This window comes from Schistocerca gregaria, chromosome X (genome assembly GCF_023897955.1).
Source record: "Schistocerca gregaria isolate iqSchGreg1 chromosome X, iqSchGreg1.2, whole genome shotgun sequence".
NCBI lineage: Eukaryota > Metazoa > Arthropoda > Insecta > Orthoptera > Acrididae > Schistocerca > Schistocerca gregaria.
Window position 1 is genome coordinate 38,275,591 of NC_064931.1, and position 25,185 is coordinate 38,300,775.

The 25,185-nt window shown below is 43.0% G+C and overlaps 1 protein-coding gene across 2 annotated transcripts in view; it reads left to right on the forward strand.

Annotated features, from left to right (window-relative positions):
- The window catches only part of LOC126298809 (succinate-semialdehyde dehydrogenase, mitochondrial), a 205,110-nt gene that overhangs the window by 95,958 nt on the left and 83,967 nt on the right, over positions 1–25,185 (forward strand). For both annotated transcript variants that reach the window (XM_049990273.1, XM_049990274.1), the window contains exon 4: positions 21,851–21,934. In XM_049990273.1, the coding sequence (XP_049846230.1) occupies positions 21,851–21,934 (84 nt within the window). The remainder of the gene's footprint in view (positions 1–21,850; positions 21,935–25,185) is intronic.

Consider the following 25,185-nt stretch of genomic DNA (forward strand, 5'->3'; position numbering starts at 1 on the left):
TCCTAGATGATGTGGTCCATCGCTCGTGTGCCGACTGTAACACCACATTCAAACTCGCTTAAAGCTTGAAAACCTGGAGTTGTAGCAGCCGTAACCTATCTAACAACTGAGCTGGACACTTGTCTTATATAGGCATTGCCAACTGGAGCAATCTATTTTGCCTGTTTACATATCTCCGTATTTGAATACATGCCTATACCAGTTTCTTTGGTTGGCACTACAGTGTATATAAACTATGTAGTTGAGTTGTTATTTGGGGCTATAATTAGTTTGGTTGGAATTGGTCACTCGCGTTTCATTAAAGGGGTAATGCACAACATGGTGCATTGATGTTCTGATGGAAATGCACAAAAAAAGCCTGTTGAGTATACAGGGTGGTCCATTCATAGTGACCAGGCCAAACATTTCATGAAATAGGCATCAAACGAAAAAACTACAAACAACAAAACTCATCTAGATTGAAGGGGGAAACCAGGAGGCGCTATGGGTGGCCTGCTAGAAGACACTGCCATAGGTCAAACGGATATCAACTGAATTTTTTAAAAATAGGAACCCCCATTTTTTTAACACACATTCATGTAGTACATAAAGAAATATTAATGTATTAGTTGGCCACTTTTTTTCGCTTTGTGATAGATGGCGCTGTAATAGTCACAAACGTATAAGTACGTGGTATCACGTAAAATTCTGCCAGTGTGGACGGTATTTGCTTCGTGATACATTACCCGTGTTAAAATGGACTGTTTAGCAATTGCGGAAAAGGTCGATATCGTGTTGATGTATTGCTATTGTGATCAAAATGCGCAACGGGCGTGTGCTTTTGTATGCTGCTCAGTATCCTCGATGACGACATTCAAGTGTCCTGACCATTCGCCGGATAGTTACGTTATTTAAGGAAACAGGAAATGTTCAGCCACATGTGAAACATCAACCGTAACCTGAACCAATGATGATGACCAAGTAGTTGTTTTGCTGCTGTCGCGGCTAATCCGCACATCGGTAGCAGACAAATTGCACGAGAATCAGGAATCTCAAAAACATCGGTGTTAAGAGTGCTACATCAACATCGATTGCACCCGTATCATATTAATATGCACCAAGTGTACGGACGCAGGAGGAGCTGGCCACTCTTCGCGAACAGCTGAGCGTGTTGATGGCCGAGGTCAGCCGTCTTCAGGCTGCTGCCTCAGAGTGTAGCGGCAGTGGGGAGTCTGGTGCGTCGCAAGGTACACCCCAGGTGTTACATGCTTCACCCACTGTCCCTGCTGTCGAGACATCTTCGCGGGTACTGGGCGCGGTTGGGCCACCCTCTCCCCAAGGGGAGTGGCGGGTTCAGCGGCGTTCGCGGCGCACGAGGCGGAGGGTCAATGTGGAGGCTGGCCGTGTGGCATCGCCCGCTCTGTCTGAGAGTGGACATGTGGCCGCTCCTTCAGCAAGGTCCGAGCAGGCACACGGGGGGGAGGGGTTTATTAGTTATTGGGAGCTCCAACGTTAGGTGGGTGATGGAGCCCCTTAGGGAAATAGTGGAAAGGTCGGAGAAGAAGGCCAGTGTTCACTCTCTCTGCTTGCCGGGGGGTCTCATCCGAGATGTGGAGGAGGCCCTACCGGCGGCGATAGAGAGCACTGGGTGCACCCGACTGCAAATTGTTGCTCATGTCGGCACCAATGACTCCTGCCGTCTGGGTTCAGAGGTCATCCTCAGTTCGTACAGGCGGTTGGCGGAGTTGGTGAAGGCGGAAAGCCTCGCTCGCTCAGACGATTCTGCGGAGAGCTGGGGTGAAAATTTCTCGACCTCCGCTATCGGGTGGTGAAATGTAGGGTCCCCCTGAATAGGTCAGGTGTGCACTACTCGCCGGAAGCGGCTACGAGGGTAGCGGAGTACGTGTGGAGTGCACATGGGTTTTTTTTAAGTTAGAGAATTCCCTCCCTAGGCCCGACAAGACGCCTCCTGAGACACGGCAAGGCAGGAGTAGGCAAAATGCAACAAGGAATAACAATATTAATGTGCTAATAGTAAACTGCAGGAGCGTCTATAGAAAGGTCCCAGAACTGCTCTCATTAATAAACGGTCACAACGCCCATATAGTACTAGGAACAGAAAGTTGGCTGAAACCAGATGTAAACAGTAATGAAATCCTAAACTCTGATTGGAATGTATACCGCAGAGATAGGCTGGACAGTGAAGGGGGAGGCGTGTTTATAGCGATAAGAAGTGCAATAGTATCGAAGGAAATTGACGGAGATTCGAATTGTGAAATGATTTGGGTGAAGGTCACGGTTAAAGCAGGCTCAGACATGGTAATTGGATGTCTCTATAGGCCCCCGGGCTCAGCAGCTGTTGTGGCTCAGCACCTGAAGAATAATTTGGAAAATATTTCGAGTAGATTTCCCCACCATGTTATAGTTCTGGGTGGAGATTTTAATTTGCCGGATATAGACTGGGAGACTCAAACGTTCCTAACGGGTGGCAGGGACAAAGAACCCAGTGAAATATTTTTAAGTGCTTTATCTGAAAACTACTTTGAACAGTTAAACAGAAAACCGACTCGTGGCAATAACATATTAGACCTTCTGGTGACAGACCCGAACTATTTGAATCAGTTAATGCAGAACAGGGAATCAGCGATCATAAAGCGGTTACTGCATCGATGATTTCAGCCGTAAATAGAAATATTAAAAAAGTTAGGAAGATTTTTCTGTTTAGCAAAAGTGACAAAAAGCAGATTACAGAGTACCTGACGGCTCAACACAAAAGTTTTGTCTCAAGTACAGATAGTGTTGAGGATCAGTGGACAAAGTTCAAAACCATGGTACAATATGCGTTAGATGAGTATGTGCCAAGCAAGATCGTAAGAGATGGGAAAGAGCCACCGTGGTACAACAACCGAGTTAGAAAACTGCTGCGGAAGCAAAGGGAACTTCACAGCAAACATAAACATAGCCAAAGCCTTGCAGACAAACAAAAATTACGCGAAGTGAAATGTAGTGTGAGGAGGGCTATGCGAGAGGCTTTCAATGAATTCGAAAGTAAAGTTCTATGTACTGACTTGGCAGAAAATCCTAAGAAATTTTGGTCCTATGTCAAAGCGGTAGGTGGATCAAAACAAAATGTCCAGACACTCTGTGACCAAAATGGTACTGAAACAGAGGATGACAGACTAAAGACCGAAATACTAAATGTCTTCTTCCAAAGCTGTTTCACAGAGGAAGACTGCACTGTGCTTCCTTCTCTAGATTGTCGCACAGTTGACAAAATGGTAGATATCAAAGTAGACAACAGAGGGATAGAGAAACAATTAAAATCGCTCAAAAGAGGAAAGGCCGCTGGTCCTGATGGGATACCAGTTCGATTTTACACAGAGTACGCGAAGGAACTTGCCCCCCTTCTTGCAGCGGTGTACCGTAGGTCTCTAGAAGAGCGAAGCATTCCAAAGGATTGGAAAAGGGCACAGGTCATCCCCGTTTTCAAGAAGGGACGTCGAACAGATGTGCAGAACTATAGACCTATATCTCTAACGTCGATCAGTTGTAGAATTTTGGAACACGTATTATGTTCGGGTATAATGTCTTTTCTGGAGACTAGAAATCTACTCTGTAGGAATCGGCATGGGTTTCGAGAAAGACGGTCGTGTGAAACCCAGCTCGCGCTATTCGTCCACGAGAATCGGAGTGCCTTAGACACGGGTACAGGTAGATGCCGTGTTTCTTGACTTCCGCAAGGCGTTTGACACAGTTCCCCACAGTCGTTTAATGAACAAAGTAAGTGCATACAGACTATCAGATCAATTGTGTGATTGGATTGAGGAGTTCCTAGATAACAGAACGCAGCATGTCATTCTCAATGGAGAGAAGTCTTCTGAAGTAAGAGTGATTTCAGGTGTGCCGCAGGGGAGTGTCATAGGACCGTTGCTATTCACAATATACATAAATGACCTGGTGGATGACATCGGATGTTCACTGAGGCTTTTTGCAGATGATGCCTTGGTGTATCGAGAGGTTGCAACAATGGAAAATTGTACTGAAATGCAGGAGGATCTGCAGCGAATCGACGCATGGTGCACGAAATGGCAATTGAATCTCAATGTAGACAAGTGGAATGTGATGCGAATACGTAGAAAGATAGGTCCCTTATCATTTAGCTACAAAATAGCAGGTCAGCAACTGGAAGCAATTAATTCCATAAATTATCTGGGAGTACGCATTAGGAGTGATTTAAAATGGAATGATCATATAAAGTTGATCGTCGGTAAAGCAGATGCCAGACTGAGATTCATTGGAAGAATCCTAAGGAAATGCAATCCGACAACAAAGGAAGTAGGTTACAGTATGCTTGTTCGCCCAATGCTTGAATACTGCTCAGCAGTGTGGGATCCGCACCAGGTAGGGTTTGATAGAAGAGATAGAGAAGATCCAACGGAGAGCAGCGCGCTTCATTACAGGATCATTTAGTAATTGCGAAAGCGTTACGGAGATGATAGATAAACTCCAGTGGAAGACTTTGCAGGAGAGATGCTCAGTAGCTCGGTACGGGCTTTTGTTAAAGTTTCGAGAACATACCTTCACCGAAGAGTCAAGCAGTATATTGCTCCCTCCTACGTATATCTCGCGAAGAGACCATGAGGATAAAATCAGAGAGATTAGAGCCCACACAGAAGCATACCGACAATCCTTCTTTCCACGTACAATACGAGACTGGAATAGAAGGGAGAACTGATAGAGGTACTCAGGGTACCCTCCGCCACACACCGTCAGGTGGCTTGCGGAGTATGGATGTAGAGGTAGATGTAGATGTAGATGTAGATGTAGAAGAGTTGCAAGGTGACGACTTTGAACGTCGTGTACATTTCTGCCACTGGGCACAAGAGAAATTACGGGACGATAAGATGGCTGCGACAAGTGGAACATCAGCGACCTTGGCAGCTTAATGTATGGTGCGGCATTATGAGAGGAAGGATAGTTGCCCCCCCCCCCCCCCTTCCCGTTTTATCGATGGCAATCTAAATGGTGCAATGTATGCTGATGTTATACCGATGTTACTACAAGATGTTTCACTGCATGACACAATGGCGATGTAGTTCCAACATGATGGATGTCTGGCACATAACTTACGTGCGGTTGAAGTAGTTTTGAATAGCATATTTCACGACAGGTGGATTGGTCATTGAAGAACCATACCATGGTCCGCACGTTCACCAGATCTGACATCCCCGGATTTCCTTCTGCGTCAGCGCAGTGTCAGTGCATGTGCGAACATTACAGAAGGCGAACTACTCGTTGTTGAGAGAAATGTTGTTACATATACTGCCAAATGCATTGAGGTTGACGGACATCATTTTGAGCGTTTATTGCACTAATGTGGTATTTACAGGTAATCATGCTGTAACAGCATGTGTTTTCAGAAATGATAAGTTCACGAAGGTACATGTATCACATTGGAACAACTGAAGTAAAATGTTCAAACGTACCTACATTCTGTATTTTAATTTAAAAAACCTACCTGTTGCCAACTGTTGGTCTAAAATTGTGAGCCATATATTTGTGACTATTACAGTGCCATCTGTCACAAAGCGAAAAAAGTGGTCCAACTAAAACATTCCTATTTCTTTGTGTACTACATGAATATGTAATCAAAAATGGGGGTTCCTATTTTAAAAAACGCACTTTATATCCATTTGACCTATGGCAGCACCATGTAGCGGGCCAACCATAGCACCATCTGGTTTACTGTTTCAAGTTAGACAAGTTTTGTCCTATGTAGTTTTTCCCAGTCACGATCAATGGACCACCCTGTATTTATAGACCTAGATGGAAAAGAAACTAGTCTTCCCAAAGGAAGAATACTGCTACAAATTCTGTACTATGGTCCATGTACAGCATTATAAAACAGCTGAAGACAGTGAAGTGTCTCAATTTACATGCGTTGAAAATTTGCAGAACATCTTAGAAGTGTGGATTAAAAGCAGTCATATTACAAATAAAAGCATCATGATGATGCTACTTCCAGAAGCTTGGGGCAAAATTTTGGCCATGTTGGAACTGATATAATCAATTACTAAAAGTGCCCAAAGACCACTTGCACAGACGAATGAAGATATCTTTTTACAATGGTACTTGCTTCATTGTAATGTACACTATAACATTTTTTTAAAAGTTTTCTTTTCCTATGATTTTGTAAGTAAGTAACGGTTTTAGATTTTCAGCCCCTCTGTATGTTGATGTTGTTGTAGTAATTCACCCCACTCCAACATCATCATCAAAACAACAACAACAACTACTACTACTACTACTTGCTTTCATAGTAGAAAATTTTAAGTTAACAGGTGCATTGAGTTGATGTTAGCTTGAGAATTAAACAGGGACTACTAAAAGAAAGCCCTAGCTACCTGAATTCCTGGTGCACTTGTAAAATAAAGAGATGCTTTGTTGTTGTTATGGTCTTCAGTCCAGAGACTGGTTTGATGCAGCTCTAAATGCTACTCTAACCTGTGCAAGCTTTTTCATCTTCCAGTACCTACTGCAACCTACATCCTTCTGAATCTGTTTAGTATCTTCATCTCTTTGTCTCCCTATACGATTTTCACCCTCCAAGCTGCCCTACAATACTAAATTGGTGATCCCTTCTTCTAGTCAAGTTGTGCAACAAACTTCTCTTCTCCCCAAATCCTATTAAATACCTGCTCATTAGTTATGTGATCTCTACCCATCTAATCTTCATCATTCTTCTGTAGCACCACATTTCGAAAGCTTTTATTCTCTTCTTGTCCAAACTATTTATCGTCCATGTTTCACCTCCATACATGTCCGCCCCCGGTAGCTTGAGTGGTCAGCGTGACAGGTTGTCAATCCAAAGGGCCCGGGTTCGATTCCCGGCTGGGTCGGAACTTTTCTCCGGTCAGGGACTGAGTGTTGTGTTGTCCTAATCATCATCATTTCATCCCCATCGACGCGCAAGTCGCCGAAGTGGTGTCAAATCGAAAGACTTGCAGCAGGCGAACGGTCTACCCGACGGGAGGCCCTTGTCACACGACATTTCATTTCACTTCCATACATGGCTACACTCCATACTAATACTTTCAGAAACGACTTCCTGACACTTAAATCTATAATCGATGTTAACAAATTTCTCTTCTTCACAAACTGTTTCCTTGCGATTGCCAGTCTACATTTTATATCCTCTCTACTTTGACCATTATCAGTTATTTTGCTCCCCAAATAGCAAAACTCATTTACTACTTTAAGCATCTCATTTCCTAATCTAATACCCTCAGCATCACCCGGCTTAATTCGACTACATTCCATTATCCTTGGTTTTCTTTTATTGATATTCATCTTATCTTCACCTTTCAAGACACTGTCCATTCCATTCAGCTGCTCTTCCAGGTCCTTCGATATCTCTGGCAGAATTACAATGTCATTGGCAAACCTCAAAGTTTTTATTTCTTCTCCATGGATTTTAATTCCTACTCCAAATTTTTCTTTTGTTTCCTTTACTGCTTTCTCAATATCCAGATTAAATTACATTGCCGGGCACTTTGCCGGGCACTTTGCCGGGCACTTTGCCGGGCACTTTGCCGGGCACTTTGCCGGGCACTTTGCCGGGCACTTTGCTCGAGCCTCTGCGTCAGAGAACTACCTCCCAGCCTTTTGCATCCTCAAACAACGGATGTAAAGGATAGTTCTCTTGCTCACTACACGCCACAGGGAACCCTATAAATGCCCCATTTACAGAGTGGGAGCTCCTCAGTGTCCTTGCATATTGCCCCGACACAGCTCCTGGGCCAGATCAGATTGACATGTAGATGATTAATCATCTCTCATCTGACTACAAGTGACATCTCCTCATCTTCAGCCAGATCTGGTGCGATGGCATCTTCCCATCGCAATGGCGGGAGAGCACCATCATTCTGGTGCTAAAACCTGGTAAAAATCCACTTGATGTGGATAGCTATTGGCCCATCAGCCTCACCAACTTCGTCTGTAAGCTGCTGGAACATATGGTGTGTCGGCGGTTGGGTTGGCTCGGGTTCTGGAGTCACGTGGCATACTGGCTGCATGCCAGGGCGGCTTCTGCCAGAGTTGCTCCACCACGGATAATCGTGTGTCCCTCAAGTCTCTCATCCCAACAGCCTTTTCCATATGCCAGCATCTGGTTGCCATCTTTTTTTTTTATTTACGTAAAGCATACAGCATGACCTGGCGACATCATATTCTTGCCTCTTTGTATGAGTGGGGTCTCCGGGCCCTGCTCCCGATTTTTATCCAAAACTTCCTGTCACTCCGTACTTTCTGTGTCAAAGTTGGTGCCTCACATAGTTCCCCCTATATTCAGGAGAATGGTGTTCTACAGGGTTCCATATTGAGTGTCTCTATTTTGAGTGGCCATCAATGGCCTAGAAGCAGCTGTAGGGCCTTCTGTCTCCACTTCTCTGTATGGGTATGACATCTGCATTTCTTTAAATGCTCCTCCAGTACTGGTGTCGCTGAGCAGTGCCTACAGGGGCCATTTACAAGGCGCAGACATGTGCTCTAGCCCATGGCTCCCACGTTTCAGCCATGACGTCATGTGAAATGTGACATACCATTCATCCAGAACCTGAACTTTATCTTAATGATGATCCACTCACTTTAGTGGACTCATATTGATTCTTAGGACTAGTTTTCGACACCCGATTGATTTGGCTACACCACATTCATCAGCTTATGTGGGAGTGCTGGCGACATCTCAATGCTCTCTGCTGCCTGAACAACACCAACTGAGGTGCAGATCACTCTACGCTGCTGCAGCTCTACAGTGCCCTTGTTCAATCCCGCCTTAACTATGGGACCGAGCGAGGTGGCACAGTGGTTAGCACACTGGACTCGCATTCGAGAGGACGACGGTTCAAACCCGCGCCCGGCCATCCTGATTTAGGTTTCCGTGATTTCCCTAAGTCGCTTCTGGCAAATGCCGGGATGGTTCCTTAGAAAGAGCACGGCCGATTTCCTTCCCCATCCTTCCCTAATCCGAGCTTGTGCTCCATCTCTAATGACCTCATTGTCGACGGGATGTTAAACAATAATCTCCTCCTCCCTCCCTTGACTATGGGCATCTGGTTTACAGTTCGACGGTGCCCTCAGCATTGTGTTTCAATGACCCAGTGGACCACTGTTGCATTTGCCTAGCAATGGGAGCCTTTAGAATGAGTCCGGTGACCAGTGTCCTGGTGGAGGCCACAGTCCCTGCATTGCGGTCGTGCACAACTGCTCGCCAGTTATGTTGCACACATTGATAGTTCTTCTGAGCATGTAAGTTAGTCTCCTTTTCCCACCGCAGCAGTTCATCTCTCACATCAGTGGCCCAGGTCAGGGCTCGCGATTGCAGTTTGTGTGCGATCCCTTCTCTCTGAACTGTAGTCCTTCCCTTTACCACCTCTACTTGAGGTCCATTCACGTACACCTCCATGGTGTACACCTTGGCTGAAGCTTCGTCTGGACCTTTTGCATGGCCCTAAGGACTCAGTTAACCCTGCCACTCTCCGCTGTCACTTTCTCTCGATTCTTGGCATATTCCAGGCATCTGAAGCTGTTTACACCAACGGCTCAATGGCTGATGGTAATGGTGACTCCACCTGCATCCACAGAGGCCATGTTGAATAGCATTCCTTGCCTGCTGGGTGCAGTCTAGTTACTGCAGAGCTTGTGGCCATATCTTGTGCACTTCAGTACAACTGTACCTGTTCTGGTGAGTTGTTTCTTCTCCGTTCTGACTCCCTGAGCAGCTTAGAAGCTATTGACCAGTGCCACCCTCGCCATCCTTTGGTAGCGAACATCAAGGGGTCCATCTCTGCCCTGGAACGGTCCAGGCCCGCATCTCGTGGTCGTGCGGTAGCGTTCTCGCTTCCCACGCCCGGGTTCCCGGATTCAATTCCCGGCGGGGTCAGGGATTTTCTCTGCCGCGTGATGGCTGGGTGTTGTGTGATGTCCTTAGGTTAGTTAGGTTTAAGTAGTTCTAAGTTCTAGGGGACTGATGACCACAGTAGTGAAGTCCCATAGTGCTCAGAGCCATTTGAACCTCTTTTTTTTTTTTTTTTTTTTTTTTTTAACGTTCCAGTCGTTCATTAGTGTTTGTGTGGACCCCATGACACATCTGAATCCCAGGCAATGAACTTTCTGACAGGCTGGCCAAAGAAGCTATGCAGAAACCGCTCCTGGAGATTGGCATCTCTGAAACTGACATGTGTTCTGTCTTACGCAGTAAGCTTTTCCTGCTTTGGGAGACAGAGTGGCATAACAGTGTGCTCAACAAATTGTGTGTCATTAAGGAGACTGTGAATGTGCGCAAGTCTTCCTTGTGGGCTTCTTGCAGGGAAACAGTTGTCCTTTGTCGACTCCGCGTTGGCCATATGTGTGTCACACATGGATACCTCCTCGGTGTCGCTGTGGCTTCCAAATAACAATTGTCCACCTCTTGCTGTACTGCCCACTTTTAGCCACTCTGCAGTGGGCTTTTAACTTTCCCAACACCCTACCTTCGGTGTTAGGCGACAGTACCTCTACAGCAGCTTTAGTTTTACGTTTTTTGTGAGGATGGGTTTTATCATTTGATCTAAGTTCTAGCGCATGTCCAAGTGCTTTTAGGTTGGAGGTTTTAATGTGTTGCAGAGTGGCTGGCTTCTTCTTTTTTATTCTCATGGTCAGTCAGCCATGGTAACCTGCTTACTTGTTTTTAATCTCCTCTCCCTGTTTCTTGCACCTCTCTGTGGTTTTATTGTCCTGTTTTGTCCATTGTAGTGTTTGGTTTCCTTCTGCCATTTTTCAGATTCTTCCTTTGTCTTGTTATTGCGCCATATGTCTTCTTTGTTTTCTTCTTTCCCTTGGGTAATTGTTCTACAGGGAACAATGGATCGATGACCTCGCAGTTTCATCTCTTTCCAACCAACCAACCAACCAACCAAGCAACACCACCTTACCAACGCTATGGCAAGTGTGGGAGCACATTATAGAGTGTACATTGCCATCCGTGTTGATCACACACCCTATTAAGAACCATGTCACGTCGTCTTTAATGTGCAGGGTACCATCGTGAATCGTGACTTCAGTGTAGTTAGTGTCTTCGAATAAAAGCATCATTTCTGTTCATCTCATTGCATATTTCATTCAGGTACCTTCTTTACTATAGTGTAGCAGTTCTTCGTATATTAGTAAAAGTTCCATTGAGCTGTGTTACTTGGCAGTAACATATCTTCCAAAAATTACTTCTGTTCTTAAGTTTTGTACACCAGTGTACGTGAAGATATGGTATGGTAGGCATAATTAAAAAAAGGCAGTACAAAGATAATCAATTTAATACATTGATACCATACTTATAATAACACAATTGAGAAGTTTTATCTCGCATATACATATCAAAATCTTTCACCTCCAAGTATGAGCAAGAAAAAGAAGAAAAAATTTGGAAGTCAGGAAAGGGTAAATAGTTTCGAGAATGGAAAAAAGAGGAAGAGGTCACATGGACACAAGGTGAAAAGACTATTAACCTACAAAGAACAACTATTAGGTGAGTTATTTAAACGACTAATTATTGCCATTGTATTTTGACTTTCAAAACTTACGTACTGTGAACATTCCTTCTTGCAATTAAGTACTACTCCAGTAGCCCATATAGTAAACCTATTGAACATGTTTCTTCTTATGAGACTGTAGTACAAGCTGTTTCACCTTTTGTTCGGTGCAACTTTTAGTGAATGTTATCACTCAGAATTACAGAATTGTATTCTGTCTACATTTGCATATGAATTATACTTGTCACTGCCACTGTCATGATGATCTAGTATTTCTTCCCTAGTAAATCATTTCAACTCCCATCTGATGCATTTATTACACAGCACTTCTTAAAGCCATTCACAACTGATGCACTGGGTATGCATGTACAAGCTGTCTGGATTCATTCAGCAATTAGAGATACTAAATGCTTCATCAGCTTCCCAATAGGAATCAGGGCTTGGCCACCTTGAAGTAATCAATTGATTTACAGCTGCTTCAGATGGCTTATTCACTTCCACATCTAATACTTGTAGTTGCAAAGTCATGGCTCCTGGAATGGCAACAAGATGTGTGTTTATCTTCAGGATTTCTGCCTTCACTGCTGGTGTCAGATGCCCCTTGAAAGCATCAAAGATAAATATCCCCCAGTTCTTCAAAAGAGCACCTGGCCTCCTGCTCCAGACTATAGGAAGCCAGTCTGTAACCAACTCTGTTGTCATCCATCCTTTTCCATAGCAACAAAAGAAAGACAGCAGGCAACAGATTTTGCTGTGGCATAGTTCTATGACTGAGAATGATACAGGCTCGCATCTTTGTTCCATCGCCAAGCATGCACAACAGCACAGCGATTCATGATTTCTCGTTGCCTGTAATGTGAACCAGTACTCTTTTAATGCCTTTCTCTTCAAATGTTGTACTGGATGGCACGTCAAGGTAAAGAGTAGTTTCATCAGTGTTTCTCACTTGCCCTAAGAGTTAGTCACATTCCTTTGTCAGTATTATAATGTGTCACTGATACTTGACAAGCTTCTCCACATATGTTGCTGAAAGACACGGGGGATTTTCAATGTTGCAGCACAAGCCCATTGCGTCAAATCAGCTTTGTACACCACCCAGGGCTGGCTTTAAATAGGACACTGTTCTTGTGCCAGTTCATGTGCTTTATCCCGTATGATATTGTGGGGTACTGCCATTCCTTCGTTAAGTTTCTCCATTTCAGTATTTTTGAAACGCCCACTCTATGGGGCCACTGAAAGTTTTCCTAATCAACTTTATATTTTTCAGACATCTTTTGTCCTCTCACCACCTCTGAACATTGCCTTCTTTGATTCCATGCTTCCACAAGGCCACACAATCGTTTGTTGCTTCTGAATGCTGAACAATTATTATTTTGAAACTTGTGTCATAGTAACACCTGCATCCTGTTGAAAAATTTGACGTTGAAGCATGCTGTTTCACACCAGCATCCATTACACACTTTACTACACAGTTTATAAGTGGGATCTCCAAAGTCAAACAACTGATAAAAAAATTTTGCTGCAACAGACACTTTTTGCCATTGTGCAACAATGCTTAATGAGCATACATATGTTCAAGGTCTAAGTGGTAGGCATGGCAGAGTGTAGAGTTACAGCTTAATTGGAGCTTGAGGTTCCATTCGGTAAAGAAAAAACAACTCCGCATCATTCCATAAATGCAAGATGACCTCCTACTTGTGAACATGAAATCTTGGGAAAGAACTCATCTTGGATTCGGAGATACAGGGTTGTCATTAGTGGTGCCTGGAGGTTGTAGAGCTACAAAGTGTGTTGGATTGTAACAGTCCAGTATTAACTGTACTGTTTGTCTGTGGGAGGGTTTACGAATGATGGGAAACTGCCCATGTTTCATTTGACAATTCTTTTTGTTTTAATTCTGAGGATGGGTTCCTTTTCTGTTATAATAATCAGCTGCCCTAAGGGAAGAAAGTTGTGTGCACAATCTGCCCATGAATAATGGGAACATTGTTATATCTTTGTTTGTATTTTAACTCATGTATGTTGCATTTGTGAGAGATCCAGCTAGTTTGCCCAAAAGCATTTGCTAAACTGATTAAAAATACCTTTCAGGTAGGCCAGTGTACCAGGGCAACACAACACTTATCTCGGCACAAGGATTTGTTCTGTGTCGTCATGCTCTTGATTTGTGTGTGTGTGTGTGTGTGTGTGTGTGTGTGTGTGTGTGTGTGTGTTTTGAGCACAGGAACTATTTGCCAGAGTGCATTCTTAGCATGTAAATTTGAAATGTAAGGGAGGCAAATTGAATTTTTTACTTGTCGTTAGTTAAATGACTGATGCCCTAGGAACAAACAGCATTGGATGTGTACACACTTTTTGCCACAAAGTCTACTTCATTTTAAGCTCTCATACAACACAGTTAAATCACTTTTATTCTTTGATGTCATGTTCTGAAACATAAAATGGCTGCCTTGTTACATTTTGGTATACTTCTTAAACATTTTGACAACCATATATTTTTAATTAATTTTCAGTTATTTGGAAGAGACGATAGATTGGTATATAAATATACTGCATGGATGCCATGTTCTACAAGAAGTAGATGTAAGGATTTTGATACATAGGTAGGTGCATTGTCAGAGTGGGTATAGGAAATTCCAGTCGCTTGCACCACAAATCATTGTAGTAGTACACTGGAGTGCTAAGTCTAGGGGTACCTGCCTAAAATTTTAATTAACCTCCTTAAGCATATCAGCAGCAGCTGTCAGTTGAAGCCCAGGGAAGGTACATAAGGCCTTGTATTTTTACCTACCCATAATCGGGTAGTTATTGCTGGTGTGTAATTTTATGCACAAAGAAATGTTCTTGTAATACCTCAAGGGTATTTGCCTCACAGAGACAGTCTATTTGCCTAATCATTCATTGAAATTGTTCAGAAATGTTTTTATACGTACCTTGGCTTAGTGACCTGCTTAAAATTAGAAACCTCAATGAAATTCTTATACTAAACCTTTTGCATGTTGATGCTAACACTTACCACTTGACTGTTTATGTACAAGTATACCATGGCCATTTGCACTAAAGTGTACACTTTTTCACCTTTGGCTTGTGAGATTTACGTACTCCACAATAGTGTGTGGTTTGTTAGGTGTGACATATTCGAAATTGCTCTTCACTGTGCTGTATTGGTGGAGATTTTTCACCTGTGACAGTATTAATATTCTATTTACTACAAATAAGTTCCTATGACACACTTCGAAGATACTCCTTCTTAAGGATTCCTCACACGCTGTATATTTATTGTGCCATACTGAGTATTTTGCAGTAGTATTGACCATCTGAGAGTGATCTTGATGTTTGTGCAAGAAGACTGCAGAGCTTTAAAAATATTGATGTTCTGTTGATATACTGCATAACACTTTGTAAGGGTAATATTGCTCAATACACATTCCTGCCAAGACTTACGATTTGTGAATGTATAAACAACTGATGCAGTGACTCCATATGAATATGAACACATGGGAAAGACAGGTGAAAGAAATCATCTGTTGAAATGCAATGGGTCTAGTAGTTTCATTGCGTATTTAATACTTACTCAGTAATTAGCCATAGAAATATTTGATGAAAGTGTTTATGTGTAGGTAAATAACACTGCAACTGCTTATTTGTTCATTTCAGGAGCTTCAAATTTTTATTGCAGAATTAGATAAAAGCACTACCTATCAATCATTTACAATAATTTATCTTTATCTTTTCAGGTTTATAGATTGCTTATAGCATTGTGGAAAGTGAAATCTGACGAGTATATGAACAATATCTTTTCTGTGTAACAAGGTGTAATGAAGTTCACCAGTTCCTTAAATGAATGATTCTTCGTTCATCCTTAAATTACTCCAGTAGTTATCTGGCTCTACTGCATGTTCTCTAAGAATATTAGTTATGGCCGTGTATATAATGTCTTTCAACCCACTTTTTCATCCATCACCGCTTCCTCTTACCATTCTCTATGCAGCACGACGTGGCTGCAATTGCGATACACGAGTTCTACATTATCAAGCACCAATATGTTTACTATGGAGGCAGAGTGCAAACTGACACGTTCTGATCATAAAAATGGCATAATAATAATGTGCCATTTTTTGGACCCTACAGTCCCATGAAATATATTGACACAATATTGTTGCACAATAAATATTATGCATGTGAGGGGCCCGTTTATTGTCAGACAACATGCTAGTGGAAATAGTACTCTTAGTGAAAACAGTGGCCTGGCTTGCAAACAGTGTACGCATATTATACTTTTAAACTATCAAAAGTTCCATATATTTTCTGCTCTATAAAGTTAAGAACTTGCATTACATTACTTCTATTTGTGCTAAATATTCTGCATTAGATGTAGTACCTTAGTCTGAGAATCTCTTTTGTAAAGTGTGTGAGATAAATGGTTATGATTTGCGGATCATCACAAAAGAACTGAAGAAATTTTGCCAGAAAATTTCCTTGATATGCACTGGTTTGCAACTGCCGCAGCCTCTGCACCTCAAGAGACCCTAAATCTCACCAATGGAGTTAGTATGAGGTACAACACCCAATACAAATAGTAGAATGAGTGAGTGAGTGAGTGAGTGAGTGAGTGAACGAATGATTAAGGAAATAAATAGCACTTCCAGCTTGTGGAACCATGGGTTTCTTCTTCACGAGTGAAAAAGAAGAAAAAGTTTGGAAGTCAGTAGATAGTTTTGGGAATAGAAAAAAAGAGGGAGAGGTCGCATGGACCCAAGGGCAAAAGACTCTAGATCTACTACATGCGAGACTACATATAACTGATGTCTGAAGTGTTCATGGCACAGCATTCTATGTAAGGATGACCACAACTGAACTAGTAGAAGATGTGAATAAACACAGACCAACTGTCCACATTAGCAACATCCAGTATCCAGTCGCTGAGCATTCTGTCAGCGTTCGTGGAGATGTAGTGCTTGCTCCATTCACAGCCACCATCTATCATCATGGTGTGGGTCTGAATATGGTCTAGAACAGACAAAAACCGGTAACCTTACACAAAAGTTTATTGCGGTTCTGACTGTTTGTATTCATTTTTAAATAATAAGTAAACTGATTCTCTTCAACATGGCCGAAGAGAGAACGCCACAAAGGCCATTTTTATCTTCCTCTCTGGCATCAGTCTCCATGCATCTGGCTGCTGGAAATTTGCACCCCAAAACAGCCTTTCATATAAGCACCTTCCTGGAATCAACTTTTGTCAGTCCATCATCCTTCCCTTTCCTTCTATTTCCAGAGTCAATTTTGGATTAAGTATATATTAAACATTATTTATATTTTTAATTCTAATATAATTTGTTTTCACTTCCTATTTCCCTTTTCTGTACTGATATTTACTTTTTACTGTATCCTTACCCTCTATTCTCTGTGAACATACCTTGCCACAATGTTTACTGTTCTACTATTTTGACTTCATGATGCCTCAGTGCCCCTTTTAATTGTCTTTCCTTATGTTCCTCGTGGCACCTCATGGGTTCCCCGTATTGAGGATTCTGAGTGACATCACTGCACGAGTTTGGGAATCAATAAGGCAGATTTCAGACAATGGCAGTGCACCTCTCCTTACAGCCTGGTTGAGAAATAGTCGTGGTGTATGTTCCTAAAGACATGGCTCAGGTTTTAACTGGACACTTTTAATGTTACTGCATTGTCTGGACATAATTCTGAGTTTCAGATTTTCAATGGGACTGTGGAGATGAGGCACTTCTGCTTCCTCACATGTAATGAGATGTTCTACAATCTTTCACTCTCCATGTGGGAATTGTAACTAGCCAGAGAATCTTATGCAGGACCAAATCAGATTCATTATTCTGTGCTCGTCATCCGTGGCCTGGAGCTAAAGACAAGCTCCTATCATCCCCTGGAGTTCGCTTTCGTCGCCTCCTTCAGCACCTTGATTTGTTACTCCCTGCAACCTATAGAGTGGGTGAAAGCCAAACGCCACCTGGGCTCCAGGCTCAGGTTCGCATTCATCTTGACCTCAGCTCGCTCCCAACAGAGGTTGCCCCAGCTTCTGTATACCACTCGCAGTGTGTCGAACTTCGTTCGAAGTTCATTAATACGATCTTCATTTATACATATGGCTCTAAGACCAATGACGGTGTCGGGTGTTCTTTTATTGTCGGGGCACACAGTTTCAAATACCGGCTCCATGGCCATTGTTCAGTCTTCACAGCTGAACTATTTGCCCTCTGTCAGGCTATTCTTTACATCCCCCGCCACCGACTTTCTGCTTATGTCATCTGCTCTGATTCCCTGAGCGCCATCCAGAGCCTTAGTGATCCGTATCTGGTTCACCCTTTCGTGCACCGGATCCGACTCTCTCTTCAGCAGCTGGCGGACGACAGTTCTCCGGCTACCTTTATATGGGTTCCTGGCCATATCGGCATCCCTGGGAACGAAGCTGCAGATGCCGCAGCCAAGGCTGTGGTCCTCCAGCCTCGGACAGCTTCTTGTTGTGTGCCTTCATCTGATTTTAGCAGGGTCATTTGTCAGCCCATTTTACCACTGTGGCATGCTGATTGGTCTACACTCATTGAAAACAAGCTTCGGGCCTTGAAGCCTCTCCCCACGGCTTGGACGACCTTTTCACACCCTTCTCGGCGGGAGGAGGTTGTTTTGGCCCAGTTATGGATTGGACACTGCTGGTTCAGCCCCCGCCATATGCTGACGGTTGCGCTGGCGTCGTTCTGCCCATGTGGGCAAGTGCTGACAGTACGCCACATTTTAAGGCCCTGTCCAAATTTTAATACACTGCGCATTGATCTTGGCCTGCCATGTACTCTGGATGAAATTTTAGCGGACGACCCAGGAGCGGTTGCTCGCGTTCTTCGTTTTATCCACTTGACAACCGTGTCCAAGGACATTTGATTATGCTGTTTCCTTTTAATCCCTTGCCTGTTAATGTGCCTTTTATAGTGTTGTCCTTCTTAGTTTCTGTTTTAACATTGTGCCTTGCAGTGCATTCATAATTTAGTCTGGGTGCTAATGACCATTGTAGTTGTGCACCCTAAAACCACAAAAAAAGCTCCTATCATGTTTCTGTCAGAGCTGGTTTGATGGACCGTACCCTGTGACTTGGAAGGAAATAATATTAATTCAGTTATGGAAAGTGGGCAGGGACGGTGCTCCTCTACAGTCAGAAGCCCAGTTAAAAGTCCTTTCTTTGCAGATCTCTTATTCTTCCTCCAATCTCACAGGCAACTTCAGATGACCATAAGGATGCTGGAAACTTGTGCCGGTAAAACTGGTTTTCAGTTCTCACTTCAGAAGACTACTTGTGTAAACTCTGTGGTCATCGCAGTTTTCACCCACAGAGCTCACAATTGGGGCCACTGTTTTAATTTTTAAGGGTAATGTACACTTTTTGAGTCTACTATGATTCAAAATTAATCTGGCTACCTCTCCTGAATAGCCTGTGAATAAAGAGCTTCAAATCATTGAATATTTTAAAATACCAATGTGAAAATGTATGGAGAGCTGACAGGTGCTATCTCCTACAGTTTTGTAGGGTATTTGTCAGGTTAGGGTGAGATTATGACAGTGTGGTTTATAGATCAGCCCTTATTTTCGTCTTCAAGATGTCTGCCATGAGGGCCTTACAGTATCGACTGGAGCCTTTCAGATCAACTCACCAACCCATTTCAGAGCCTATGCAGAAACTGGTGAACCACCATCCGCATTTGATAACACCTCCTTGTGGCTCAACAGGGCCTGGAAATCTGAGCAGTTTCTCAGTGATTGGCATTTAGTGCAGAATTCCACCCCAAACTTGGAGCAGCTGTTCAGGAATCAACCCCCCCCCCCCCCCCCCCCCCCCCGCCGTTTCCCCGTGACCAAGCCATCAGCATATGTGCTACCAACCATCTTGTGGATCTGAATATGCCAGCCCTCCAAATACACAGCCAGGGATGGAACAAATTGTGAACTTGGAGTCTTCAGAGGTCCAAAGTGATCTTTAGCCTGACAAAGTACAAGAATACTTGTACTCCACATTATGTTTGGCGAAATCGATATTTTTATCTTGAGTTTTAAGTATATACATACCACAGCAAGGGAATACCCTTGATTGGTCAACTGTTTTCCAATTGTGCCTTCTGGAACAGTTTCCAAATTACGATGCAGAGTTGTATGGCCTTATGAAGGTCCTGGGGTGAGTTCAATCATTGCATTACATGGTTTCTTATCTGTTGTGACTCACTCAGTGTGCTATAAGTGGTCAACCAAATGTACTCAGTAGACCAGTTAATTCAGCTCATTGGTGACAGCACTCCAGCACTATGTCAAGGTGGTTGTCTTTTGCTGGGTACCTGAACACCTAGGCATGCAGGCAAATGGCACAACTGACAGCAACCAAAGAAGCATGTCAGGATGGTGGTCTATGTTGATGTACCATCCCATTGCATGCCATCATCTCATTATCTGACAGAAGAATCGTGCACCAGCAGGAAACTGAATGGTTGGAGGTGGCGAACAACAAACTGCAGTCATTCAAATCTGCCACACATACATGGTGGAATTAATGCTTGCCACATCGAAGAAGGTGCTCCTGTGAAGTTTGTAGCATACTATTTTCTGTTCAGCTTGTCTTGGCAATGGCCATTATATACTGACATGTCCACTATACTCACCAACACTGACATCAGTGTCACACCAGTTTTGAAATTTTGTGAATTATTGGGCTTCATCCCTAAAGTGCTGGGGAGATATTATTAATAATAATGAGAATAATATCATCATCATCATCTGTGTGACATGCCTACCTGCTTCTTGACTCCTTTCTATATATGAAAACAAACTGTACTGTGTGTGTGTGTGTGTGTGTGTGTGTGTGTGTGTGTGTGTGTGTGTGTGTGTGTGTTTTATCGGTTATATTAAAAGATGATCCTCTGTAAGGCCACACCTGTTCTCCCTTCCTCCTACTGCTCCCATTTCACTTTCTCATCTGTAAGTTGTGAATCACATTATTCATGTTGTTGTGGCAGTTATGAAAAGTGGACGCTTTCTGTTAAATGCATTTACCCATCATTACTTGTCACCTTTTAACAAAATTCATTAATAATGTACTTTCAAGCACATGGAAAGGTACAGCAAAATTAAATATAATTCTGGTGATCCCAAAACATTGGGTGTGCCCAGTAATGTTAACTACAGTTTGTAAGCTGATCTGTGTGATCATGTTGGTAATATTGGTCTTCTCGTAAAGCTTTTTAAATAAAACAAACACTATTAATATTCTACATCTTTATTCTTCATGTTTACACATTTGCATCCCTGTGTCACTAGACGGCTCTGAATTGTAGCATGTAATGTGATCGTGTGTAATGTGACTGTGTCAGCATGTGAGGAACAGTTTGCTGTGAGTGAGTCTTAAATTCAAAGAGTTTCTCCTCACACGGAGCACCCTCTACATGACAGTACCAGACCACATCTGCGACATCTACAATAATCTGAGTCCTTGGGTTCTGTGTCATTGTTTATCCTACATAGAGTCCCAGCATGGCTCCATCTGATTTGCATCTGTTTCCAGAACTTGAGGAACGCCTTCTGAGGACTTCAGTGTGATAGTGATGAAACGGTGCAAGCAGAAGTGAGGTTGCAGATTCATCGACAAAGTCGAACATTCTACACTGACAAATTCACAAACTGTTGGAAGAAATGTGCTTTTCATCAGGGTGACTAAGTTGAGAAATAAATATTTAGACCTGAGGAATAAAGAGGAAGGATTTTAATAAAATTTGTTTTATCTCAAAATCTTTAAGTTTTCACATGTATTTGGGGGTATTACTTTTCAGCATGCGCTCAGATACGCTGAACAATCATTGCAGTTGATTCAGATGAAGTTAAAGACTATAGTATAGCAACAAATTTTCAGTCTTTTGATTTGGCAAAGAGCTATTGCAACAGCAAAGAGTTGATTCAATGTCTTAAAAACTTGATAGTTTTTGTACTGAATGGATACATGCAATTTAATTTCTTTCGTATAATCTGTGGTTGTGTGCATCCAGTATGGACTATGATCAAAAACATCTTTTACTGTTTGTGTTAAATATAATTTCTTCACATTTTTATTAATTCATGGTTACAATCTTTGTCATTATATCACATGTGAACTCATTAGCTGTTGTCACCATTATATTCATTGTGTTGTGAGAAACAGAAACATATTTCAGGACCCTTTAAAATCGGATTTAAGTTTTTGTATTTATTAGAAAACAATTTATTTTTAAAAATGCTCATTATGTTTTGCTTTCAAATTACCTCCACAGGGTGAAATCATAGAAAGTCCAGTTGGCACCAAGGAAATAATGGTGGTAAAACAACCAATAGGAGTTGTTGGATTAATAACACCTGTAAGTATCATATTTTTAAACATTACATAAAATTTACTGATGTTTCTAAAATAAAAATAGTTTACTAGGAAAGAAATTGTCAGCTAGTAAAACTGTATAAACTAGAGGAAACCAGAAGAGCTTTGACATATAAATAAAGTTAGGCAAATCAGAATTGGGCTAAAAAATTGAGACATAATGGAATAGTAAACATAGCACTAATGTGATACTCATAAAATTCTAATCAGTTAAAATCAGACAATGGAAAATCGAGGCTGGAACGAAGACAATGTTACAAAAATAATAGAGTGCAACTCATCATACAGTGGAAACATACCATTCCCAGCACTCCTGCTTGCGTTGGCGGATAAAACGGCGGGCCCGCGCACACAGCCTTTTGGAGCCGATGAGGTGTTGCAGACAGGCACAACAAAAAGACTGATAACATATGAGCTTTCAGTCAAAAGGCTTTCTTCTAAAGTAGGCAAAACGTAACGCAAGCATGCGCACACATTTGTGCAAGCACAGCTCATGCTGTTGCGATGATTTTTGTTTGTTTGTTTGTGTGTGTGTGTGTGTGTGTGTGTGTGTGTGTGTGTGTGTGTTTACTTTAGAAAAATGCCTTTCAGCTGAAAGCTTAGCAGTCATTTCTTTCTGCCTGTATGGCACGTAACAGTCTATCCTTTTCATAACATTCTTAATGCTAATTAGTTATTTATCCAGATCATATACAAAAGTATTGCTCTTATGCTCTAGCTTTTTATCTATTAATGTGGAAAAGGACTGGAGATGACTAATAGAGAACTAAAACAGGGAGCCTAGAATGTATTGGGTAAGATAGGGGCTTGTCACAAACAAAAATCGTGAGTGTTACATAAGTGTTGATATTTTCTTACATTATTATTTTATTGTGACACTACAATATAATACTTTCTTAATGCCAGTATGAATTTATCAGCTCCACGTGTAAGAGCATCTGATACCTCTATTTCAATAGCAAAAGTGTTTCTTTATGCAGAGTAGAATAAATGTAGTTAATAGGCAGCTATAAAAATGTATTTCATATGTACACAGCTCAGTTACTGTAGACTTACAGCACAGACTAGATTAGTGTGTCACTGTCATTGTTTTCCAGTATCTCACATTATCACCATTATTAAATAATAACTCGGAAGATTCAAGCTTTCGAAACATTTTTTTTCTGCCAGTAAAAGTATTGTATTCTTAGTCTTTTCTATCCAGAATAACATATTCCAAACTAAACTCAAAAAATTGTTTCTTTATTCCTACGGTCTTTGTGTCTTTAGTATGACAGATATCTCCAATGCTTTTGCAATATAGTCATATGTACTGTAGTTTGATGTAAGTTATGACGGTGTATCAAATAAAAACTTGATTTTTTTTTCCTCGTGTCTTTGTAACAGTGGTGTGATCTCTGCTTATTGTTGCTTCCCCCCTGCGGGTCCGGGGGTAAGAATAGGCCCGCGGTATTCCTGCCTGTCGTAAGACGCCACTAAAAGGAATCTCAAACGTTTCGGTCTTTATGTGATGGTCCCCTGTTGGGTTTGACCTCCATCTTTCCAAATTCTTCCGCAGAGCGAGCCAATTGGGGAAGGGCGCCTTACGTGGTGCATTTTGTCCATCATGCATTAAGACCTCTAGCCAGCTTTCTCATCTTCGCATTGCTGTCCCGCTCGTTCTCCATCTCTTGGGCGAAGATGTGTTCCTTGGTGCAATTTTCACTATGCACTGTATAGTGTTGCTTTTTGCGGAGACGATGACCATGGGCTTTTTGGCACCTAATATCCAGCACGGTAGCCAGTCTGTTGTGGTGGGGATGCCATTTACCCTGTTGGTTGTAGGCCCCTGACAACACAGGGATCTCTCTACTGATATCTGTGCTGTTAACTCCCCACATGTGCCAAGGAGTAGATGCACATCTCCCTGGGGCTTCGGGACTCCCGGCAATGGCCATCCTGCCATGTGGCCTTTGCTGTGGCTGGGTGGTGCCCATGGGGAGGGCTCTTGGTCGGAGTAGGTGGCATCAGGGTGGATGACACACAATGAAGCGTGGCACATCGTCTCTTGTTGGTGGCCAGACACCAGCAGTCTCTAAGCGTTCAAAATCTCACTTTAAGGCTAATGTGTATGACCCCAAATCGTTCCCCTCCCTGGCCACACCATGGGAGGGACGACAGGCTATGAATGACAGCGAAAGGTATTCGCCGCGGTTTCTTGTCTGTACCAGAGCTGATGGGGACTCCTTTGTGTCTGTGAATCCTCAGTTCCTTCTAGAACATTTAGAGGACAAGTTCGGGGAGGTGGAGGGCTTGTCCAAAACACGGTCAGGGTCAGTCGTAATCAAAACAGCATCCTCTGTCCAATCACGAGCCTTGCTCGCTTGTATGAAGCTGGGGGATGTTTCTGTTACTATCACCCCACGTAAAAGCTTAAATATGGTCCACAGAGATCTTCTTTTACTGTCTGATGATGAGCTTCGCGCCAACGTAGAGCAACGCGGTGCCCATTTCGTCCGGCGCGTCCTCCGGGGTCCGAGGGGTCATCAAGTTGCCACTGGTGCCTTCATCTTGGCCTTTGAGGGTGACAGATTACCTGAGAAGGTCAAGGTGATGGGTCTACCATTGTGATGTCAAGCCATATATCCCTTCCCCGATGCGGTGCTTCAAGTGTTGGAAGTTCCGCCATATGCCTTTCCGCTGTGCTTCCAGCCTCATATGTCGCGATTGTGGTCGACCATCCCATCCAGATACTCCATGTGCCCCACCTCCCATCTGTGTCAACTGTGGAGAGCACCATTCCCCATGCACGCCGGACTGTAAGATCCTACACAAGGAACGGAAAATAATGGAATACAAGACCCTGGATAGACTGATCTACACTGGGGCTAAGCGGAAATTTGAACGGCTTCATCCCGTGCACAAATGCCATCTTATGCCTCCACTGTCACTCCTGTTGCAGCTCCATCAGCTGCACCACATACAGTCAGCTCTCAGAGTCAAAGGACCTCACCTGCCCCCTTGACGTTGGGGGCCACTTCTCTCGCTGTTGCTCCAACACCACCTACCTCAGGAGTAGCACCCCCTCAACCACTGGGGACTCCAGTCCCCACTTCTAAGCCAGAGAAGCGCAAGTCTTCTGCAGCTTCTCTCGCTAGGAAGGGATCCCTTGGGTCACTCCCTTCCGAGGTTCCTACCAGCGGCACAGCAGACACCCACCAGTGGCTGAAGAAGCCACAGGTCACTGGTTGTTGA